General features: G+C 36.8%; 1 protein-coding gene across 1 annotated transcript in view; it reads left to right on the forward strand.

The window, feature by feature from the left end:
• Positions 1–20,969, forward strand: part of BAG1 (BAG cochaperone 1) — a 42,355-nt gene extending 21,386 nt beyond the window's left edge. The window contains exons 4-7 of the mRNA XM_058182234.1: positions 1,272–1,385; positions 2,120–2,227; positions 18,606–18,668; positions 20,489–20,969. Of these exons, the coding sequence (XP_058038217.1) occupies positions 1,272–1,385; positions 2,120–2,227; positions 18,606–18,668; positions 20,489–20,578 (375 nt within the window). The 3' untranslated portion in view covers positions 20,579–20,969. The remainder of the gene's footprint in view (positions 1–1,271; positions 1,386–2,119; positions 2,228–18,605; positions 18,669–20,488) is intronic.
• The last annotated feature ends 1,136 nt before the right edge of the window (positions 20,970–22,105 follow it).

Below are 22,105 nucleotides of genomic sequence, written 5' to 3' on the forward strand. Positions count from 1 at the left end.
TGAAATCCACTATTGAGCCACGCCTACCCAGCCACAAACTATTCTGTCTCTCCCCCCCTCCCCCCCTCTGTGTATCACTCTGTATGTTTCTCTCTATGTCTCTCTCTCTCTATATGTGTGTGTGTGTGTGTGTGTGTGTGTGTGTGTCTTCTCCCTTCAGATGACAATCCTCTCCTTCCCCCCGCCTCCTCTTGTAGCTACCTTGGCCAGCTGTGGCTGAGCCGGGAGTGTTTGCATGCACACGGAGACTCCAGCCTGAAGTGGCAGGAAGCGAAGGCTGCCTTACGTACAAATGTGGTGCGAAGGCAGGTACAGAGCAGCTTCGCTTCTGCACTCTCCGGTGACCCTCTTCTTCCTCCTCAGGACGCCCAGGACAGCTGTGGCTTAACCGGAAGCATGCGTACACATGGGGAGACCCCCCTCAAGCGAGCGCCAAAGCTCAGGAAAGGCGCGTGTGGGGCAGACAGTGGCTCATTTACGGAGGGTCTCTCCGCGCATGCGCACGCTCCCAGCTCAGCCACAGACAGCCATGGAGTTATGAGAGGAGGGGGGAGGAAAGTGCAGGAGCAAAGCTGCCCTGTACCTGTCTTCATGCCACATTTACGCGTAAGGCAGCCTTCGCTTCCTGCCGCTTTGGGCTGGAGTCCAAAAAAGAAGTAAGAGGGGCAGGGAGTCGCGGCAGAGGGTCCAAAGAGCCACTTGTGACTCCGGAGCTGTGGGTTGCCGCCCCTGGTCTATGATTGGTCTATGCCTATTATTTGTAATAAAATGATTCTGCAATATAATCACATATTTGCTTCTTAGATGTAGGATTTGGAAGACATGTCATGAAAAAAATTGTCCTATCTTTCTTAGCCATAAATATAGCTTAACTTATTATAGCATCAATAATCAAGCAGAGGTTGTACTAAAAACCTTAGATTTGACAACTGGAGATTGTTATCTATAACCTAGCTATAGGTAAATATATATCAATTTGAAGCCAGAAAAGCTAGTTTAACATCTCACTTTTCCCATAGAATGCAGAGCAGTTGCACTCAGATCATAACGTTAGGAATCAGTTTAAGGCTAAATGGAATAGGATGTACTTATGCCACATAACTTCTTGCTCATTGTATGTTTTACTGTAAATTTTGTTGTGATTTATGGCTGACATTCAGTTGTTCCCTTATATATTGTTCTGTGATTATAATATTTTTACCTTTTATTTGAATGCATCCACCCCAGCAAACCAGGTACTTCATGATAGCAATGTTCTCTTCTCTTAACAGAACAGTCCTGAGGAGGAGACTGAATTAAAGAAATTAAAAGCTTTGGAGAAATCAGTGGAACAGCTTGCTCAAAAAATAGATGAAGTCAATAAAGATCTTAGAGAGATTCAGAAAGTAAGTTATTTTCATTTCAATAGTTAATATATATTTGTAAAAGTCAGTTTAGAATCTGACAAAATCTAACAAAATGTGTGGTCAAGGTATCTTTATATAAATATGAAAATGAATTTTCTTTGGAATGATTGCTATATAATATGTAGGCTCTGGAAGTATGACTCTGAGATGTGTGTAGATTAAGCATATTTTACTCTAGAATTGTGATAGATTTACTCTAATTGAGATTTTGGAAGGCACTTTCAGTGAGGGAAGAGTGATATGACTTTGACTATGATTGTTGTTAATATTATGATAGAGCCTAGATCTGAAAGTAACCCTCCCAATTAATGATGTGGACGTGTAAGAGGATGTGTGATCCGTACATGTGATATTGGGAAAGGGCTGTATAGATTCAGAGTTGAGACAGAAGACAGCCAGCTTGTGCAGCAGTAAGGAGAGAAGAAAATATGAGAGAATAGAAGTCTACATATAAAGGAAGTTTGAGTATGTGATGTTGATGAACAAATGAAAGTGAATGGTGTATCCAGATTTACTGATATATATTAGTAAATTTCATTTTTTTTGTATGAGTCAGTGCTTGTCTGCATAGAAAGTTAGCTTTTTGTATACATGGAATTAGTTAAGAAGTACAGATATTATAGGAACATAGCTCTTACAGCTGTTATAATAAAAATGCCTATTCCAATTAACTTATGAATAAGCACAATGTAAACAGTGTATTTTTCATATAGGATTTTCTTGCAAAGAATAATCAAACTGAAGCTCTTAGTCAGTTGGATAAGCGGATAAAGGGAACTGCTGAGCAGTTTATGAAAATTCTGGAACAAATAGATGCTATTGTAAGTAAATAATGACAACATATTGTGGTTAACTAAAAGAAATCAGTTCTTTAATTTTAAATGATGTTCACCTCAGAGTTATTAAGCGTGATTAATCATAATAGTCAATATAAATAAATTAATCTATAATCATCACTATAATGATATAACACCTTGTCACAGAGTTTAACAACCTTCAGTGGTCTAAGTAGTTCCTGTATCCCAACAAAATCTCCTGAATCGTTAAAAAATATTTTTAAATCCACAAGATTTTCTGAAATTTATATCAAGTTTTGTAGAATGTCAAATTCTCATGAGAGCTTGGCCATTTTATTTTATTTTATTTTCAATTGAATTCTTGGTGTTTATGAACGTGATTTTGGAAGATAAGCCATAGCTTCATAGATGTCTTGTAACCAAATCTTAATCTTTTAAATCATTGGTAGTAATATCTCCCTTTTGAGAAAACTACATTTTATTAGTTAAGTTTACTGTTAGCCATTTTTAATCCAGACTGTCAAGCCCTCAGAGGCTGGAATGCTCAGGAAACAAGAATCACTTGGATTTCTGGAAATATATTTATTGCTGGTAGTATAACTTTACGGAATTTTGAAAGCTAACCAAAATAATTCTCCTACATACAACTGTAACTAGAGTGAGTTTCTTTTTTTCCTTTCCCTAGACTCAAACATCCTTTCTATAATGGCCTTGTTTCTTACCTAAACTGTTTTGTTTCTCCCTCTCTGTTGCAAAACTCTGTATCTTGGAATTCATAGCCACCATGATTGCCATGGATCTATCCCAAGACATCCATGAAGAACTCCATATATAATCTTCATGTTGATTAGTGGCAAGGTGACCTGGTGGGGGACCTGTCAATATCCCCTTTGTCATGATCAGACCATGTCCTGGTGATCTTGAGATTCTGTTACACTGCCCCCCCACTGTGGGGAGCACTAAACTTATTCATGTCATCTGTCTCAGTGACTGATTAATCTGCTTGGATTCCAAAAAGAACTGGGGGAGATCCCAGAGACACTGCAGTATGTTCCTTTGGAAGTTTTGGCTGCAACTTGGAATCAGAGAATGCCTGAAGCACTGAACAGAATTCCAGAATTGAAATGCCATGGGAATGAAGTTACCCTATTAGGTGGAAGCAATTTGAGGAAGAAGATAGGATCTTTGGGGCTGTCTGTGCAACTACTTGCTTATTTGATCTCTGTCCCTCATGATTACTCAAAGCTTCCAGAACAGTGACTTCTGGATGAATGCAAGCCAGGGGTGCTATTCAGCAGGTTCTGACAGGTTCTGGAGAACCGGTAGCGGAAATTTTGAGTAGTAAAGAAAACCGGCAAATACCACCTCTGGCTGGCACCAGAGTGGGGTGGGAATGGAGATTTCGCAGTATCCTTCTTCTGCCACACCCACCCAGCCACGCCCACAGAACCAGTAGTAAAAAAATTTGAATTCCACCACTGGTGCAAGCAATGATTAAAGCATCACTGCAGGAGAGTGAATTCCTGACATCTTTTAAGGAATCAATGGTCTGCCCCTCCCTTAAGAAGCCATCATTCAAGTCCACTGTACTGGACAATTTCTATAGAAAGTGTTGGAAAAAGTGATTGTATTGCAGCTTCAAAGGGTCTTGGATGACATGGATTACCTAGCTTCCTTTCAGTCAGGTTTCAGGCCCGGTCATATGACAGAAGGAACATTGTCACACTAGTTGATGATCTCTGGTGACAATAGAATAGAGATAGTCCATCCATCCTTGTTCTCCTTGACCTCTGTAGATTTCAATACCATCAATCATTGTATCCTTTTGGACCAGCTGCCAGACTTGAGACTGGGCAATACTGTTTTAAGTTTTTTTTTCTGTGACCAATTACAATCTGTGTTAATAGGCTGCTTCTTTGTGAGGTTCTGCAGGGCATGGTATTCTCTCCACTCCTGTTTAGTATCTGCATGAAACTGCTGCATAAGATCACCCAACAGTATGGGATGAAATATCCTCAATATGCTGATGATACTCAGCTTTACAGCTTCACCCCTGATGACCCAAGCTATAGCTGTTCTTTCACAGTACCTGATGGCTGTGGGGCCTGATTGGGAGACAACAGATTTCAACCAAGCCTCGTAAAATAAGAGTGCTTGTAGATATGTGGAGCCTCAGGATCCATATGTTTATTGCCTTTGGATGGGGTGGAACTACCCCAGTTTAGGCCTAGGGCACAGCTGAGGGGTTCTCCTAAATTTATGACTCCTGCTCGAAGAACAGAGGCAATCATAGGTAGGAGAGCCTTTGCACATCTATTTTGGGCCAGTTACATCTGTTTTGGGCCAATTATATCATTTTCTGGATTGTGAGATCCTACACTGAGTCACTTACACTTTGATCCTCTCCTGCTTGGATTATTGCAATATGCTGTACTTGGGGCATTCTTGAAGTGTATTTGGAAGGTATGACTGGTCAAAAAGCATAGCACAGGCAATTACTGGATACTCCTACAATGACATATGTAACACTACTGTTATGTGAGGTGCATTGGCTGCCAATGTGTTTGTGAATGCAATTCAAGATGTTGGTTACTATCTTTAAAACCCTTTATGGCAAGGCTCTCAGATTCCTATGGAACTGTCTCCACCATGAGATCAGCCTGCTGAACTCTTGCTGTGGAAAGGGTCTATTGCATATCCCATCAGTCAAGGAATTTTGGCTGGTGTGATCCAGGAGAAGAACCTTTTCTGCCATGATTTTCGCCCTTTGGAACTTCATACCACCTCCTCTCTTTAGCCTTCAGAAAAAGCCTTAAAACCTGACTATGCTGGCTGGCATGGGGTCATGAGGGAGAAACTGTTGGCTGGAGGTAGTTAGTGCATTAACAAAGAAGGCATTTCCCCCCTCTCCTTCAAGCTTATGTTTTTAATTTGTTTTAATTTTTCTAATTTTAATCTCTTTTCTTATTCATAATTATTTGGATATTTGTGTATTTTATCTTACTATAAGGTACTCAGTGTCACCTCAGATTGCAAGATGGGCACAAATAAAGGGTCTGGGACAATTCTTCACTGCCAGTGGACCCTGCCCATTTCACCCTGAATTTTCCAGCATGACTGACCCACCCGCTCTTTGTCTACAGTTGTGTTCGAATTTAATGCCCAAACTATGGTGATATCACTGCTAGCAAAAACTCTCTGATATCCCCTTCTCATACTATCCAAATGCTACTGACAAAGCCTCTCATCCCACCCACTATTCAAACACTGCTGACAAAGCCTCTCTGTCACTCCCCATGCTGTCCAAATGCTACTGCAAAGTCTTTCTGTCACCCCTTCTCCTCGCCATCCAAAACTGGCAAACATGACTCTGCAGACCTCAGCACCCGGTATACCACCGTTGCTTTCTAACCCCACTCCTGCCAATGCCCCCTTGGCCTCTCCTCATCAGGCATATGGCAAAAGTGCACCAGAAGCTAGAAGCACCAGAGGCGCATTTAATCATCTGCCGGGGATGGTGGTGGAATTGGCCGTGACGATTTGGGTCACAATGCATTGGCCATGATTAGGCAACCTTGGAGAAGCAGCAGAGAAGTTCTGACAATGGTATGTCACCAGTGAAATATCAACTGTGAACAAAGGGCCATGATGGGTCAGCCATATTAGAAAATCTGCGGTGAAATGGGCAGGGTCATGTGGCCATGAAGAATTGTCTCATTCAGCAAATAAATTTCATAATAGTGCTGCATTATTAATTTTAAATAAAGCTTTGACTCCATTTCCAAAGAACAGCTGTGAAAAAAATAATTTGAAGCATCAGTTGATATTGATAGACTTCTGCTGGCATTCATTAAAATGTTGTCTAATAACACTCCTTACACTCAATTGATTGCTCTTAAGAAGAGACACGATACAAGGTCCTCAAGCTTTTTGAGGCAGCAAAACAAAAGAACTCTTCTCTAGCCTGGCATCTAATAGCTAGTCACTCTCACAGAATTCATACCTCACTAGAAGTCCATATACCTCCTACAATCTGGGAACTTCACTTTTGGAGAATGTATGAAGACACATACACCCCAGCAAGAATATAAGGTATATAGTGAAGGATTTACCTGAATGGCCCCCAGTTTCAGAGTCTGAAATTAAATCTCTCATTGGCCAATTCAGGACTGGGAAGGGTCCAGGAGCTGACTTTATTTCTGCTGAATTATTAAAGAACAATTTGGAGTGGTGGATACCAGTTCTGGCGGTGCTATTCCCTTATATCAACTCCACTGTCTCAGAAGATTGGGACTTGGCAATTGTTGTCCCAATTTTTAAAAAGGAAAAGAGAAATGACCCTGCCAATTACAGACCAATAAATCTGCTAAATATAATCAGCAAACTCTACAGCAAAGACCTCCAAGAGAAATGAAAGGAGTGGCTGAATATTGAGAACTTGATTACTGAACAGCAAGCTGGGTTTAGAGAGGGGAGAAGCACCATAGACGGTATTTTTCAAATGATTGAAAAATATTTATTGAATAGATCTGTATCATTATACACTGGATTTATAGATCTCAAGGCAGCCTTTGATATGGTTACCAGGACTAAGCTATGGGAGAAGTTGGAAGCTGCTTCAATTGAATTGAATTGAATTGTTTCATCTGTTATGTGCCTTACATACACATCTCTCAAGATGAGGTGTAATATGCAAGGGTCCCTCTCAAAGTCAGTTAAAACTCAAAAGGGGATTAAACCGGTGCATTTTGGCCCCCTTGCTTTTCAATTTCTATATAAACGACATGGTAAAATGGTTAAATAAACCAAATTACCCCCTCCCCAAAATATGTGATTGAAACATCTCCCTGCTGCTCTATATAGATGACACTGATTCCACAGGATACCAGTAGGCCTTAAAAGAGCCCTGCTAGCCCTCACCCAGTATTGTAATTAAAATAAACTGGACATAAATTATAAATTGCAAAAAGCCAAAACTCTATTCATGGTATCTCTCTACTCATAGTCGTAATATAGAGCAGGTAACCACCTTCAAATATCTCAATATTTACAATCAAGCAAAACAAACTTTGAGACAAAGGGTAAGAGGACATTGAAAAGTAAATGGTCTTAGGGAAAGCTCCGTTGTTTCTGGCTCCAGATGCCATTAGATATGTTGTTATTCAGGAAAGCATTAAAATAAATTGCTTCCTATTGACCAATAACTTTGTTCTACAGTATCAAAAAAAAATACAGAAGTTCTTGCTATGAAATAATGACGGTTCTTTGAATGTTCAACAGTGTGTAAAACCTATTTGAGCAATCCTTCAAAAACATAAGTTTAGGTGGGAAGATCACGCTTTCTATCTTTCTATCTTTATCTTCAGTTTCCTGAAATTACTACAGCATCATAGGAAAAACAAGTTACTGGTATTTTGGTTATTATTTTTTGCTTTGTCAAGATGTTCAGACTGGATTTGGCATTTTTGCCAGCTATCAAATTCTTTCCAAAGACCTTAAATAGGCAAATGTGGATGTTTGATAGTGTTAGAGGTATTGTCACTGGATGTAAGCTATTGTTGTTATTGTTTTTAAAACAAGTTTTTATTTATTTTTTAGTTTCCCCGCTATACATATACATAATTTATGAACAGAGTATTGGCCATATCATATCTTATACAATTCAATATATTCAAATATATTTTACTTAGTTACAGTTTTTGCCAAAATATTCTTTTTTATATAGTTTTTATTCATTTCCTAATATTTCCTTGCTCATTTTATTAAGTCACATCTTCTTTCGCCCTCAAGTTCTAATTTCTCCATTTTTATTCATATTCATTCCCTTTCATTCTTTTTTTTTTAACTATTTCAATTTTTATCCTAATATATTCAAATATATTTGGGGTGTCTGTCTTCCATTTCCTTTTCACAGCAGTCCTTTCTTCTCTTCTCCCTCCTTTCCCTCTCTCCTTTCTTCCTACCTCCTTTCTTCTCTCTTCTCCTACTCCTTCTCTACTTCCCCGTCCTTTCTCCCCCTCCACTCTACTTCCTCCCTATCTAATCTTCTCTCCTACTCTTATTTCCCCTACCTTTCCTCCTCTCCTCTCCTCTTCCCTTTCTTCTTTCTCTCTCCCTCTTTCTCCCTTTCCATCTTTCTCCTTCTTCTTATCTCTCTCTATTGCTGTATTTATTTTCAATATTTCTGGTGTCCAGACAACCCCAATTTTCTCATTTATTATGCATATTTCTCAAATTCCCCTCCTATATTTTAGTTATTAACATTGTCTTCCATCTCTTATTTTCTTAACGTTTTTGTTCACAATTCAATACTTATTATTTTCTTCCAATAGTGTACATCATTTACTAACATTTCAATTTTATTCTCTTTTACATCTTAATTTCAATCATTTTCATTTATAAACCATGCTATCTTTCACATTTCATCTGGTGGATTTTCCATTCTTTTATATATTTAAAATTTATTTCCTTGCCATCAACTTTAATTCTCTCTCATTCCATGCATTCTCAGACACAAACAGAAAAAAGAAAACATATATCCCATTATATATTCCATATATATTTACTTCTCTTTTTTTAATTTCCTTCATTTCAACCTTTTTTACTACCTTTTTACAATAATCCATATATTTCTTCTAATTTCAGAAAGAAAAAAAAGAAAGTTTCTACCACTATTTTAGTTTCTTTTCTACTATTCATTTTTCTCCTTCTTTTAACCATTTTCTTTCAGTCTCTCCCAGATCTCATCTCTTAATATTTTTCTCCCTTTCTCCTGTTCTTTCATCTTCTTCTTTCTTCCTTGCATCCTCTTTTCCACCTTTTTCTTACTCTTTTAATTTCCCCCCTGAATTTTTCACTATTTCCTCCTCTTCTCTTTATTCTGTCACTGCTAATCCCAGTGTAATCATCTATTTTTTTCACTCTTTTAATTTCCCCCCTCAATCTTTTCTCTTTTTCTTTTTTCCCTTTCTTTTTTAAAATATCTTTCCCTCTCTCCATTTTTATTTTTTCACTATCAATCCCAATATGATCATCTATATTATCCTCTCATTTCTTTTTAAACATTATATTTTTGTTCTTGTTTCCTCAAAAATTTTTCCTCATTTCTTTTTTTATTTTTAAGCCACAATTCTGCTTGTTTGTTCCCATTAAAAGACTCTCACACCATTTGAAGCATCTCTCATAATTCCTCCCAATTCTCCATATTTTTGATATGAGAAGAAAAATTTTTTAGATTTATTTATCTTAATTTATATATAGTCCAAATTCAAGTCCAAAATATTGTCGTCCCCCCCCCTTTTTTTTTTCTCTTTCCAAATGGAAGCCAGTTCAAATATTATTTCCCCCAAGTCTTCCTTAACTCCTCATATTCATCCTCCCAACTCTCCATGTTCTCAATTTAAGGAGAAAGAATTTTCAAATTTGTTACTTTGATTTATATATAATCCGAATTCGAGTCCATATAATATCCCTTTTCTTCTTTTCTTCGTTTCTGAAAATGTCCAATTCAAATGTTCCTTTAAGCTATTCCAATTGAAGTCTTTTCGATTCCACTCCCTTTTTTTACAATCTCGCTGCAGCTATATAAACAAAGCCTGCTTCTTACTTTCCCACGTTGGTCTAAATGATGCGATACTTTCTTTCCTCCAGCAGATGTCTCTCTCCAATTCACAAGTACTTCAGCAACAAAATGTCACTTGTTAATCCACAAAGTTAATTACTTCCTGTCTCAATCCTTTTGTTAGCAAACAATGTTTTCTTTCAATTTTCTTTTCCTTTTATTATTTTTGGTTTCTTCCAAAGCCAGTTTTAAATTCCGATGGAAAGTTTCCTTTTTGGGGCTTTAATCACAAAGTTCCGCTTTGCTTTTTGCTTTCTTCTCTTTATATTTCCGCGTGCCAATTAGCCGCTAAATTTCAAGTTGAAAATTCCTTTTAAGCTTTAATAATTTTTTTTCTTATCTGTGAGTTGGCCAATCACTCACCTGGTACCAATACTCCATTCAATCACCGCTCCTGCTCAAATTTCTTTGTGTGACCGCCCCAGCTTTTGACAGCTCTAATGGCTTTCTTCCCGTGCTGTTGAGTCGAAGGCTAATGTCGGCACTCCAGGGAATTTGCCACTTCCCTGTTTGCGCCGACCCGTGCCTCCCTTCTTCGCTGTCTCTACAAGACAGCTATGATCCATAAAGAACCCCCGAATGGCTGGGATATCGGCGTTTCCTCTTGAGCCCCGGGACCGCCGTCCCGCCGCTATGGTGGCCATGTCCCTTCCTCCGGATATAAGCTATTGTGAAAACACCTATGACTATTGGTGCCAGTTTTGCCTTTGTTTGCCACAGTCATTTAATTTCTATTTGTGAGTCTTTGTATTTTGGTGTTTTCTCTAGTTATTTCTCTTCTATTCTGCTGTCTCCAAGTACTATCAAATCCACTATCCAGACTTTTTTGTCTTTCTTATCAACAATTGTTAAGTCTGGGGATTTATGTGGCAAGTGCTGTCTGTTTGAATTCTAAAATAGCAGAGAACTTTAGCTTCTTCATATTCTATATTTTTATGCTCCTACCAGTTCTTGCTTGCAGGTAAATAATGTTTCTTACAGATCTTCTAATGCATCATTGTTACTACTTTTTCATGCCGTTGTTGTCACTGGATGTAAGCTATTCATAGTCTTTTGCATTTATTTATTTATTTATTTATTTATTTATTTATTTATTTATTTATTTATTTATTTATTTATTTATTTATTTATTTATTTATTGTTTCAATTTCTATACCGCCCTTCTCCCAAAGGACTCAGGGCGGTTTACAGCCAAAGTAAAGACAGTTAGGACCTGTTTAAAAGAAAAATTTAGAGTTGGTTGAAGAACTTAAAATCAATAAAACCCCTTATTAAAACCCCACTAGGCCAGTCCTGCACGGTGAAACAAAAATGTTTTCAGCTCGCGTCGAAAGGTCCGAAGATCAGGGAGTTGACGGATACCTGGTGGTAACTTGTTCCAGAGGGTTGGTGCCCCCACAGAGAAGGCCCTCCCCCTGGGCGCCATCAGCCAATATTGACTGGCCGACGGCACCCTGAGGAGAACCTCCCTATGGGAGCGCACTGGTCGATGGGAGGTCACGGGTAGCAGCAGGCGGTCCCATAAGTAACCCGGTCCTATGCCATGGAGCGCTTTGAAGGTGGTAACTAACACCTTGAATTGTACCCGAAAGACCACCGGAAGCCAGTGCAGCTTATCACTACATCTACTACCTTTACTTTCTTTTGCCACAGTTGTTCCTTCTGTTTGCAGGTCTTTGTATTTTGTTATCTTTTCTAGTTCTTTCTCTTCTATTCTGCTGTGTCCAGGTACTGACATATCTGCTATCCAGACCTTTTTGTCTTTTTTATTGTCAATTGTTAAGTCTTGAATGTTGTGTGGCAGATGCTTGTCTATTTGAATTCTAAAATTCCAGGCCACTTTAGTTTCTTCATTTTGTATAATTTTGTCTATTATGTGGTCCCACCAGGTTTTTTTTTTTTTTGCAGATAAATGGTATTTCTTACAGATATATACCATTGTTTCTACTTTGTCATGTGGTTGTTAATTGTCAATTTGTGCAGTCTTCTTGGACAGCAGCTAACTAGGTGGCCACTGTTTTTTTCAGCTTTTTAAAGAAGTGGTGCTATAATTATTAGATTTTCCTTCTGCCTTTTTATGTATCTCAAAGCATTATCGGAAGGATGGAGGTAGTTGTGAATGCACAGATGGCTACTTGAAACATCACAGTTAGAAGAAACATGTTCCTTTTTATTATAATCTTTGTGCATCTTATATATGAGTGATATATACTGCAGCTTCCTTTCTCTGGCCTGCTGTAGGAGTTCCCCTCTAGCCAAAAAAATTAGCAAACACAATTTTCTGAAGAATTAGGGTTGATATTCTTTTCACAATTATTCCGAAGACTAGAGAGAGGTTTTTTGACTAGAAAACTAATGAATGTGGTATTTCTGAAAACTAGAGAAACTGGTTCTACCTATTAGAAACATTGTGTTTGCTATGACTCACTGTACTAGGCAGTTGTTTGGCAGGCCTCTCAGCTGCTGCACAAAAAGGTAAACAATAAGTGGACCTGGACATGGTGGGGTGAGATGGTGAGAAGACCAGAACCATCTGGCCACGGCAACTTTGCATATGCTGGTTTGCCATAGGTGTGTGTGGCTGAGATGGGAGAAAGATGGGGTGGGAGTTATAGCACTGACAAAGCTATAACGGCAGACATGATACCAAACACCCAAATTGTGACCTGCAGGGGCAGTGCAATGGCTATAACCTTACAAAAATAGGACTAGGATTTTGACTAGAATGAAAATCAAAGTCTACACAATAAACAGCTTAATTTTCAAGCCACATTCCAGCTGCAGTAATAAAATTAGCAGTATAATGTTTTTCATGAATGATACTGCAGTTGGACTTGCTCATCATTGCAAGGAATGTTCAAAAATGTAAATCATTAATCCAATAAAGACCCTTTAAATGGGTCAGTCCATTCTGAAGATGTTTGTTGTCTTTCAAAACTTTTATAAAGTTATTAGTTTTCAGTCATTGTTTTATATGAATCGCCAACCAATTCAACTCTGCTATTTTTTAAAAGTTAAGACATAAAATCTCTGATTTGAATCACCACTGGCCGAGTACAGGTAATCTTAGAGATATAACTGTAATACATACAGCCTGCCTGATACAGTCACATGTCACAACAGTTATTATATGACACAGCTCAATTAACAACTTTCCCATCCCAGCATTCCCCATTGAATCATTTAACGAACATGCATGTTGTAAGTGGAGCACAGGTTGGCTCAGGGGAGGCTCTTGGAGGCCTAACATAGGCCCAGAATCATTTGCCCTGGCCCTCCCAAAGCTTCCCCCACTGCCCAAGATGCCCATGCTCCACTTCTACCCTTCCCAAAGACATTTTCCCATTCCTACTGTTAATGGGAAGGGTAGAAGTGGAGCATGGGCATTATGGACAGTGGGGGAAGCTGATGTTAATGCCCTGTTGTACTGCAACAAAGTTGGAAGTCAATGCTTCTTTTTCTTTTCTTTTCCCTACTTTCCCTCAATTCTCTCTCCCCTTTCCCTGCCCCTCTCACTGCTTTTCTTTTGTATTTTGCATTTTATAATACTTTATAACCTAATAAAAATGTTTGCATAAAAAAATCTAATATGCATTTACAGTTATGTCCTAGTTTTTTTTTAGAATAGAATAGAATAGAATTTTTATTGGCCAAGTGTGATTGGACACACAAGGAATTTGTCTTGGTGCATATGCTCTCAGTGTACATAAAAGAAAAGATACGTTCATCAAGGTACAACATTTACAACACAACTGATGGTCACTATATCAATATAAATCATAAGGATTGCCAGCAACAAGTTATAGTCATACAGTCATAAATGGAAAGAGATTGGTGATGGGAACTATGGGAAGATTAATAGTAGTGCAGATTCAGTAAATAGTTTGACAGTGTTGAGGGAATTATTTGTTTAGCAGAGTGATGGCCTTCGGGAAAAAACTGTTCTTGTGTCTAGTTGTTCTGGTGTGCAGTGCTCTATAGCGTCGTTTTGAGGGTAGGAGTTGAAACAGTTTATGTCCAGGATGCGAGAGGTCTGTAAATATTTTCACGGCCCTCTTCTTGATTCGTGCAGTATACAGGTCCTCAATGGAAGGCAGGTTGGTAGCAATTATTTTTTCTGCAGTTCTAATTATCCTCTGAAGTCTGTGTTTTTCTTGTTGGGTTGCAGAACCGAACCAGACAGTTATAGAGGTGCAAATGACAGACTCAATAATTCCTCTTTTCTTTCTATAATATTTGAAACTTAAGATGATAGCCCTTCCATGTCAAGTGGTCTGACTTCAAAAAAGTGCCCTGCTTGACCATCACGGATTTTGATGAAATTTTGTGTGAACATGTACATATGTCCCCAATCAACATTGGTAAAGTGTTACTTGTACCGATGGAATATTTGCGAAGATATAGGCATTTGTGTGACCCCATACCGCAGCCTTCTACAGTATGACTCTGAGGTTCCAGCAACTTTGAGACATAATATCTTGGGCAATATTTTGTTGAGAGAAACAAAACTTGGTCATCTTGTACAACTTTTTGTGCTCTATTAAACAAAATAATAAAAACATTCTCATGAGCGATCTCCATTTAGATAATTTGGAGGAAAGTTGACCGAAAATATTGCTGCTTGCAAAAAGGTTAAAGTTTGGCTTTTTATATCTCTGGAAGGAAAGGCATGATAATCATGAAACTTCGTGTGTAATAACTTAGCTACACAAAGTTTTCGACTATACAATTTCATTCTCCTACTGCTTTCCAATAGTTCACAAATTGAGTGTAAAAATTGACTTTTTTGTAAAAATGCCAAAAATAAGGTATTTTCAGCCCGCTTTTACAAAAAAAGACCCTCTGGAAACTCTGTTAAATCATTCTCATTAGAAAGAGCATGTTTCAACCCTCCTAAAATGTAGGCTTGGTTTTTCATCACTGACGTAAAAAGCCCTAACAACAGAGATAAAGTTGAGGATGTTGCTATGGCAATATCACATGCATTCTTTTAGTTTTTCATCTTGTTTGTTTTATATAGACACCATTACTACTATTATATTGCGTTAGTCCATGGTGACATTGTCATTACCAGTTCAGGCACCTGAACCAGCAATTCCCCGCCATTGGGGGCACGTCCAGTAACCGTGGAATACCAGCCACGGGTGGGTTTCTTGGTTCAGGATCCTAAGCCTGTAGTTTGGTTTCTTCCTTGAGGTTCCAAAGCCTTGTGTAGGTATCTGTCCAGTTCCCAATCCGATAATTGGGCAGCTTATCCTAGGTTCCCAAGCCTAAAGTGGGTATCTTATATAGTTCCCAAGCTGAAGTCCGTACTGTTCATATGAACTGCTAAATTTCAACCATTGCTTATTTATTATTGAATTTAGGTGCCATGTTCTTTAGTGCTGCTTCTGGGAATTGATAAGCTTAATATTTTGATGAATGGGTCAGATGCAGACAGAATGTGTGCCTGAGGCACAGACTGTGACATACCCTTTTGGTCTGAGTTCACAGAATTTGGAGAAACCAATTTCAGCACCATATTTGTTTCGATATGCCACATTCAGTTCTTTCAGATTGCACAGTAGCAACTGCTTTTTTTTGTGAACCTTGATGTCATCAAGCTGAATGGAAACACAATCCTTTTTGCTGGGGCACATCCTGCTAAATTTGTCATCCTTGCAGAAATTTCGAACTCTGTCGGCGATTTCCTTTGGCAGAGGTTTGCCAACTTTTGCATCTGGTAATGCACAAATGCCTCTCTCTTTCTTTATTTTTCTTGCTATTTTAACCATACATTCTGAAACGTTTTGGCTGTCATTGGTATCGACCAACTCTTTGGGGACAAAGTCAATGATTGAATTTTCATCGATCTATCAGATATTTTAATTTTCATTTTCATGTCTTCAATTAGGTCAGTGTAATACTGGCATGACTGGCATTTCTTAGCAGCAGACTCACCAGTTTGCCCCATATCTTCAACTGCTACTCCAGCAGCTAACATTATTTTGTCTGCTACCACTTTCTGCACACATTCAATTTTTCGTTTCACATAGCCAGTTTTATTCCTACTGCTCAACTTCTGAATTTTCAATGGAGAAGTCCCTAAAGTGGTCAAACTTCTATTAACAGTGTCCGAAATGTCCATATCATAATTATCCGACGACAAAGAGTCTGCTGTGCTTTGGACCATGGAAACATATTTGACTTTAGACCTGAAACAAATTTCTTGACCCAGCTTCGCATTTGTTTTCACCACTTTTGTTAAATCATTGGACATGGCTAGATCGACTTTCAATAGCCGATGTTTAGCTACGTGATTTTATTTGTCAAATGGGTTGGAGCACGACTTTTACAATACATTTAACCACTGTCATTAGTGGTAGAAGCACCGCTAGTAGACTAACAGTTTCATATAGCATGCAAGAGATGAATTACACACTTTAAACTCCAGCATAAATGAAATGACAACAATATAACAGAATGCATGTTGACGTACATGACATTACCATAGCAATGCCTCAATTTTGTCTCTATTGTTAGGGCTTTATATGTCAGCAATGAAAAACCAAGCCTACTTTTTTAAGGGGTTTTAAACATGCTCTTTCTAATGAGAATGATTTAACAGAGTTTCCAAAAGGTCTTTTTTTGTCAAAGCAGACTGAAAATACCCTATTTTTGGTATTTTTACAAAAATGTCAATTTTACACTCAATCTGTAAATTATTGGAAAGCAGTAGGAAAATGAAATTGTATATTCAAAAACCTTGTGTGCTAAGTTATTACGCACAAAATTTCACATTTATCATACCTTTCCTTTCAGAGATATAAAAAGCCAAACTTTAATCTTTTTTCCGAGCAGCACTATTTTCGGTCAATTTTGCTCCAAATTATCTAAATGGAGATCGCTCATGAGAATGTTTTTATTATTTTAATAGAGCACAAAAAGTTGTACAAGATGACCAAGTTTTATTTCTCTCAACAAAATATTGCCGGAGATATTATGTCTCAAATTTGCTGGAACCTCAGAGTCATACTTAGAAGGCTGCGGTATGGGGTCACGCAAATGCCTATATCTTCGCAAATATTGCATCAGCATACATAACACTTTACCAATGATTGGGGACATGTGTGCAAGTTCACACAAAATTTCATCAAAATCCAGGGTCATTCTTTCCAAGCCAGAGCTTGGGGGCTCCCAGCTACTGATTTTAACTTTTCCATCTTGATTAGGCTCAGATCTAGGAGAATTAAACCTCTTGTTCTTATTCCAACTGTTTGGATCTTTCAGTCTTATAGGAAGAATTACTTAATTATAAAATAACAATTAAAGGAAACTGTGTAAAAGAAACAGAAGGAATAGAAAGGAGGAAGAATTAATTATTTGTTAAAAATACCTACACAGGAACCTTGGCTATACTGTAGGGAGTATCTTAGTTAAAATTAAAAATGAGTAAATAGAAGAATATTTTAATTATCATGTTAGTATATAATCTCACTCATCTATCCAAAAAGAAACTGTAAATGATATTTTTCAAGAAACAAATTGCAGATCTTTCAGTGGAAATGAAGTGATAGTGATTTTCATAAAATTAATATATCTACAATTATGCCCCTTCTAGGAGATTCCTGCCCTGCCCTGTGAACAACTTTTTACTTCAGAGGATAAAGAAAGGCATCAAGTGAAGAATGGTTTAGATCAAACTATAAATGAAGTGAAACATCAAAATAATTATTGAGTTTATGTATAGTTAAACACATAGCTTAGACTCGGTCAAAATAGATTTTATTGAACTCAAAGCAGTCAAAATAATTTCATGGTAGGAGAAGCTACCTCTAGGCTATGACTCCATTTTTTTAGCGTTAGCTTTAGTCTACTATTACTTCCCTGGATGAACCAAATCTCACTGAATTGTTAATTATCTGAGGAGGCAGACAAGGAAACATAATTATTTCAGTGTTTTCCAAAGAATGCATAATCCAATGAGCTGCAAAATACTGTTGTGAGTTGTTGGTCAAAGGAATTTAATTAAGCATGATTTCAGTTTTAAATTAAAGCAAAACCCTTCATTATACAGGATTAATTTCTTGATTGTATCTGTTTTGTGAAAAAAGCTCATTGAAAAATGACTCCATAAAGATATTTAAGTAGCTGATATTAATATTTTGAAATCTTGTTTCTAAACCATTTGTTAGTGCTTTTCTTATTTGTTTTCAAATCCATGCCATCCATGTAGTTATCTTTAATTTTTATATCTTTATGAAAAAAATATGTTCTGCTGCATTGTGTTGACATTAGTTGAATGCTTTTATAAATCCTGAAAAGAGATTGCAAAATATCAAAAGTTCCAAATAAGAAAGCTTTTTCTGTCTCTCTCAAGAATATTGATAGGATCTGGAAAGAGAATATTTTTTTCTAATTAAGCAACATTTATCAGCAGTTTATTGACAGCTTCTTTAAAGCCTTCATTTATACATACATTTGTTCACATTTTTCTTCAGTAGACAAAGTAGGAGTAGGGAATTTGTTTTTTCCTTGTTCGCAAACTTTTGAAGCCATTAATCCATCTACCAGAATTCAACACTTAATAATGGGAGTCAGTTTACCTCTTAAATAACAAGGGCTCCAAGATGTCTATGGAGATTCTCAGTCATCCAGGTCATGGTTGTCTCATGGGTACTTTTTCAAGAGGCAACTGGACTTTCTTTGTTTTCCTTAAAGGCATTTCACTTCTCCTCCAAGATTTATTCTTTTCAGATTGTACCAGAAAATTTTAATCATACTTATTTTTATTCTTCTCAGATTCTACCAGACAACTTTAATGATAGTAAGCAAAAAAAGAAAGGGCTAGTGAAAAAAGTTCAGGTAAGTTCTATAATAGAGTGTTTTGCATGTAAAGCAGAGATTAGAAATCAGAAATTGTAAATGATTAAAAGTGGCATTGAGAGGTTTGTACCTTCAGAGATGCAAGATACGATGCAGCTTTAAAATAGATTTAGCTCAAGTCTTATTTCCTGTCTGGTGTATTCGGGAGGCTGACAGAATTCCAGTACAGAATCCTTTTTCACTTACATAACAAGTCTGTAGGATTGAATATGAGACATTTCATTTCCACCCAAGCCTTCACAGCTACAAGTTTACTGAGTCAGCACTGAAATAGCATCACATCCTTGGCCAAAGATGAAATTATCTCAAATCAATCAGTCCAAACCAAAGAAATAAAAGACCAGCAAACAATACATTGATTGAATAAGTAGAATAAGAGTATGCTGATGATACTGCATCCTGTACCATCAAATGACTTCATCCAATCATTTCATATAATATTTAAATGCGAGTGTTCAGAACCTTGCGGCATTCCACATTGCAAGGACCTAGGTCCAGTTTTCTCTTCCTCCACTAACACTACCTGGAAACAGCTGCAGAGACAAGAGAACCACCACTGCAAATAGTTCCTCCCAGTTCCTGAAGCCTGTCCAGCAAGTACTTATCTTTATTATTTCATGACAGTTAAATACACATTCATATTTGAAGAATAAAAAATAATTGAATATATAATTTAATATTTACAAATTTTTGCATTACAATAGATGACATTGATTACATAGACCTTTTTAATACAACTTATGTATTCTTATGTAATAATAGGTAAGAATTGTATACCTTTGTGTGTGTAAACTTGTGTGTTTGTACATTTGTTCCAGAAATCATCTTCAAAAAGGACTATGATAAAAATTAATTGAATTAATTACCAATCACTCCTGGTCCTTCTTTTCGCTAGACTACATATTCAGTTCTTGCAATTGTTCTTAATATGTTTTAGCCTCTAGACTCCTAATCATCTTTGTCTGTCTTCTCTGCATTCTATCCAGAGTCTCAACATCTTTTTTATAATATGGTGATCAAAACTAGATGCAGTATTCTGAGTGCGGTCTTAATAAAGCTTTATAAAGTGGTACTAATACTTCACATAATGATTATGTTCCTCTGTTAATGCAACTTAGGATTGTATTGGCTTTTTTGGTGGCTGCCGCACATTGCTGCCTCATATTTAAGTGATTGTCCACAAGGACTCCAAGATCCCTCTCACAGTTACTGTTATTGAGGCAGGTTTCACCTAATCGGTACTTGTACATTTAGTTTTTCTTGCTTAAGTGTAAAACGTTACTTTTTCTCTGTTGAATTTTATTTTATTAGATAACACCCAGTGTTCAAGTCTATAAAGATCCATCTGGATCTTAAGCCTATCTTCTGTGGTATTGGCTATTACTGCCAGTTTAGTGTCATCTACAAATTTGATGAGTTTCCCTTCTAATCCCTCATCTAAATCGTTTATGAAGATATTGAAGAGTCTTGGGCCTAAAATGGAATCTTGGGTACTCCACTGCTTACTTCCCTCCATGTAGATGTAGACCCATTGAGGACTACATGTTGAGTGTGGTTTGCCAACCAGTTACTTTGTCAAATGAAGGGACCTACACTTGGGAGGAGAAGGAAAATGAAAGGGAGAAAGAAAACTGTTATTATTATCATAACTATATTGAAGAAGATGCTCTAATAGAATCATCTGTGGTGTTTAGTGTAGAATTAATAACTAAAATAATTAAATCATCACTTTTATCTTAGAAACCTAGTAAGAATATTACATTTTGACAAATATTGCTCATCTTTATTTTTGTTTTCAGGCTTTTCTTGCACAATGTGATACAGTGGAAGGAAATATTGGTCAAGAAATGGATAAGCTACAGTCAAAGAATATGGTCCTTGCAGAATGAAGCTATTTTAAGTAACTAAGATAATGAACTGCTCTGTGAGCGAAAAGTTTGCTCTTGTTTTTGGAACAGTTATTCAAGTGTTCAAAATTTTAGTTTTAGCAATTTTGTGAAAGTGTTGCATGTTAGCTATTGTTTACTCATCAATATGTATTCTGGTCATGTTTAAGGATAGTCTTCAGACACACAACCCATCTCTATTTTGTTTATTAATTTTTCCCTTGCTACATTTCAATATATCTTTCTATGAACACACGTTTCAGCTGTTGTGGTTTCAATATTTTTATTTGTTCTATCTTTTAATAACTTTATGGATGTTGTCCAATCAAACAAATATCTTTTGTCATTATCATTGAAAATAAACTCAATAAACAATATATTACATTGCAACAAATGTCCTACTACATTATATGTGTATGAATATATGACATATATATGATTATATGTGTATGAATATATATGAAATATATATGATTATATGTGTATGGCAATATGTGTGTGTGTGTATATGATAATATATGTGAATATATATACACACCATTCATATATATATATATATATATATATATATATATATATATATATATATATATATATATATATATATATATATATATATATATATATATGTAGATCTTTAGTTATTGGGTTTTCTCCGTAAAATTTTACGCGGAGAAAACCAATAACCAAAGATCTACATACAAACACCAAAACCTCAGAAAACATATATATATATATATATATATATATATATATATATATATATATATATATATAGGTCTTTGGTTGTTCGGATTTTCTCCCGTGTAAAATTGGAAGTGTCTTGGCGACGTTTCGACGAAGTCTCATTCGTCATCTTCAGGCTTCAGCTTCGTGCTTCTGGGAGCAAGAACCTCAGAAAACATATATACCACACACATACACACACACACACACATACACACACACTGCATGGACAGTGGACAGTGGACTGGACTGCCCACAGCAGTGGCTGAGAGCAGCGCGGCGGACCAGCTGCATAGCAGCAAAGTGGAGTAGAATGCCCAGATCAGCACAATATACCTCAAAACCCCAGCAGTGGCCAGGCATCCAAAGGACAAGAAGGCAAGGAGGAAAAGAATAAGTACAAAATACTTGAGGACAGGGAGGAAAGGAATAAACTTTCAAGGCAGGGAGTAGAGGGTTAAGAGCAAAGCATCTCCTAGAAAACAGCCTGAGTTTTTCCCAAAAAGTGCTTATCACTTCATAAAGGGCCAAGAACTTGTGTAAATTTTTAAATTTAAAATCTAGATTTTTTCAAATTTCTAATTTTTTTCACTTAATCAATTTTTTATTTTTAAAGTCTTCCATTTTTAATCTTTTCCAAGTTTTAAATTTATTCTTTCAATTTTAATTTTTTTCAACTGTAAATTCTATTTTAATTTTTAAATATTTTTCAATTCTAAATTTCTTTTTTTATTTTTTTAAAAAATTAAAAAATATTTTTTCAATTGAAACTTTTTAATTGAAAATGTGGGGAATGTCCAGGGA

Source organism: Ahaetulla prasina, chromosome 4 (genome assembly GCF_028640845.1).
Source record: "Ahaetulla prasina isolate Xishuangbanna chromosome 4, ASM2864084v1, whole genome shotgun sequence".
In the NCBI taxonomy this organism is placed as follows: Eukaryota; Metazoa; Chordata; class Lepidosauria; order Squamata; family Colubridae; genus Ahaetulla; species Ahaetulla prasina.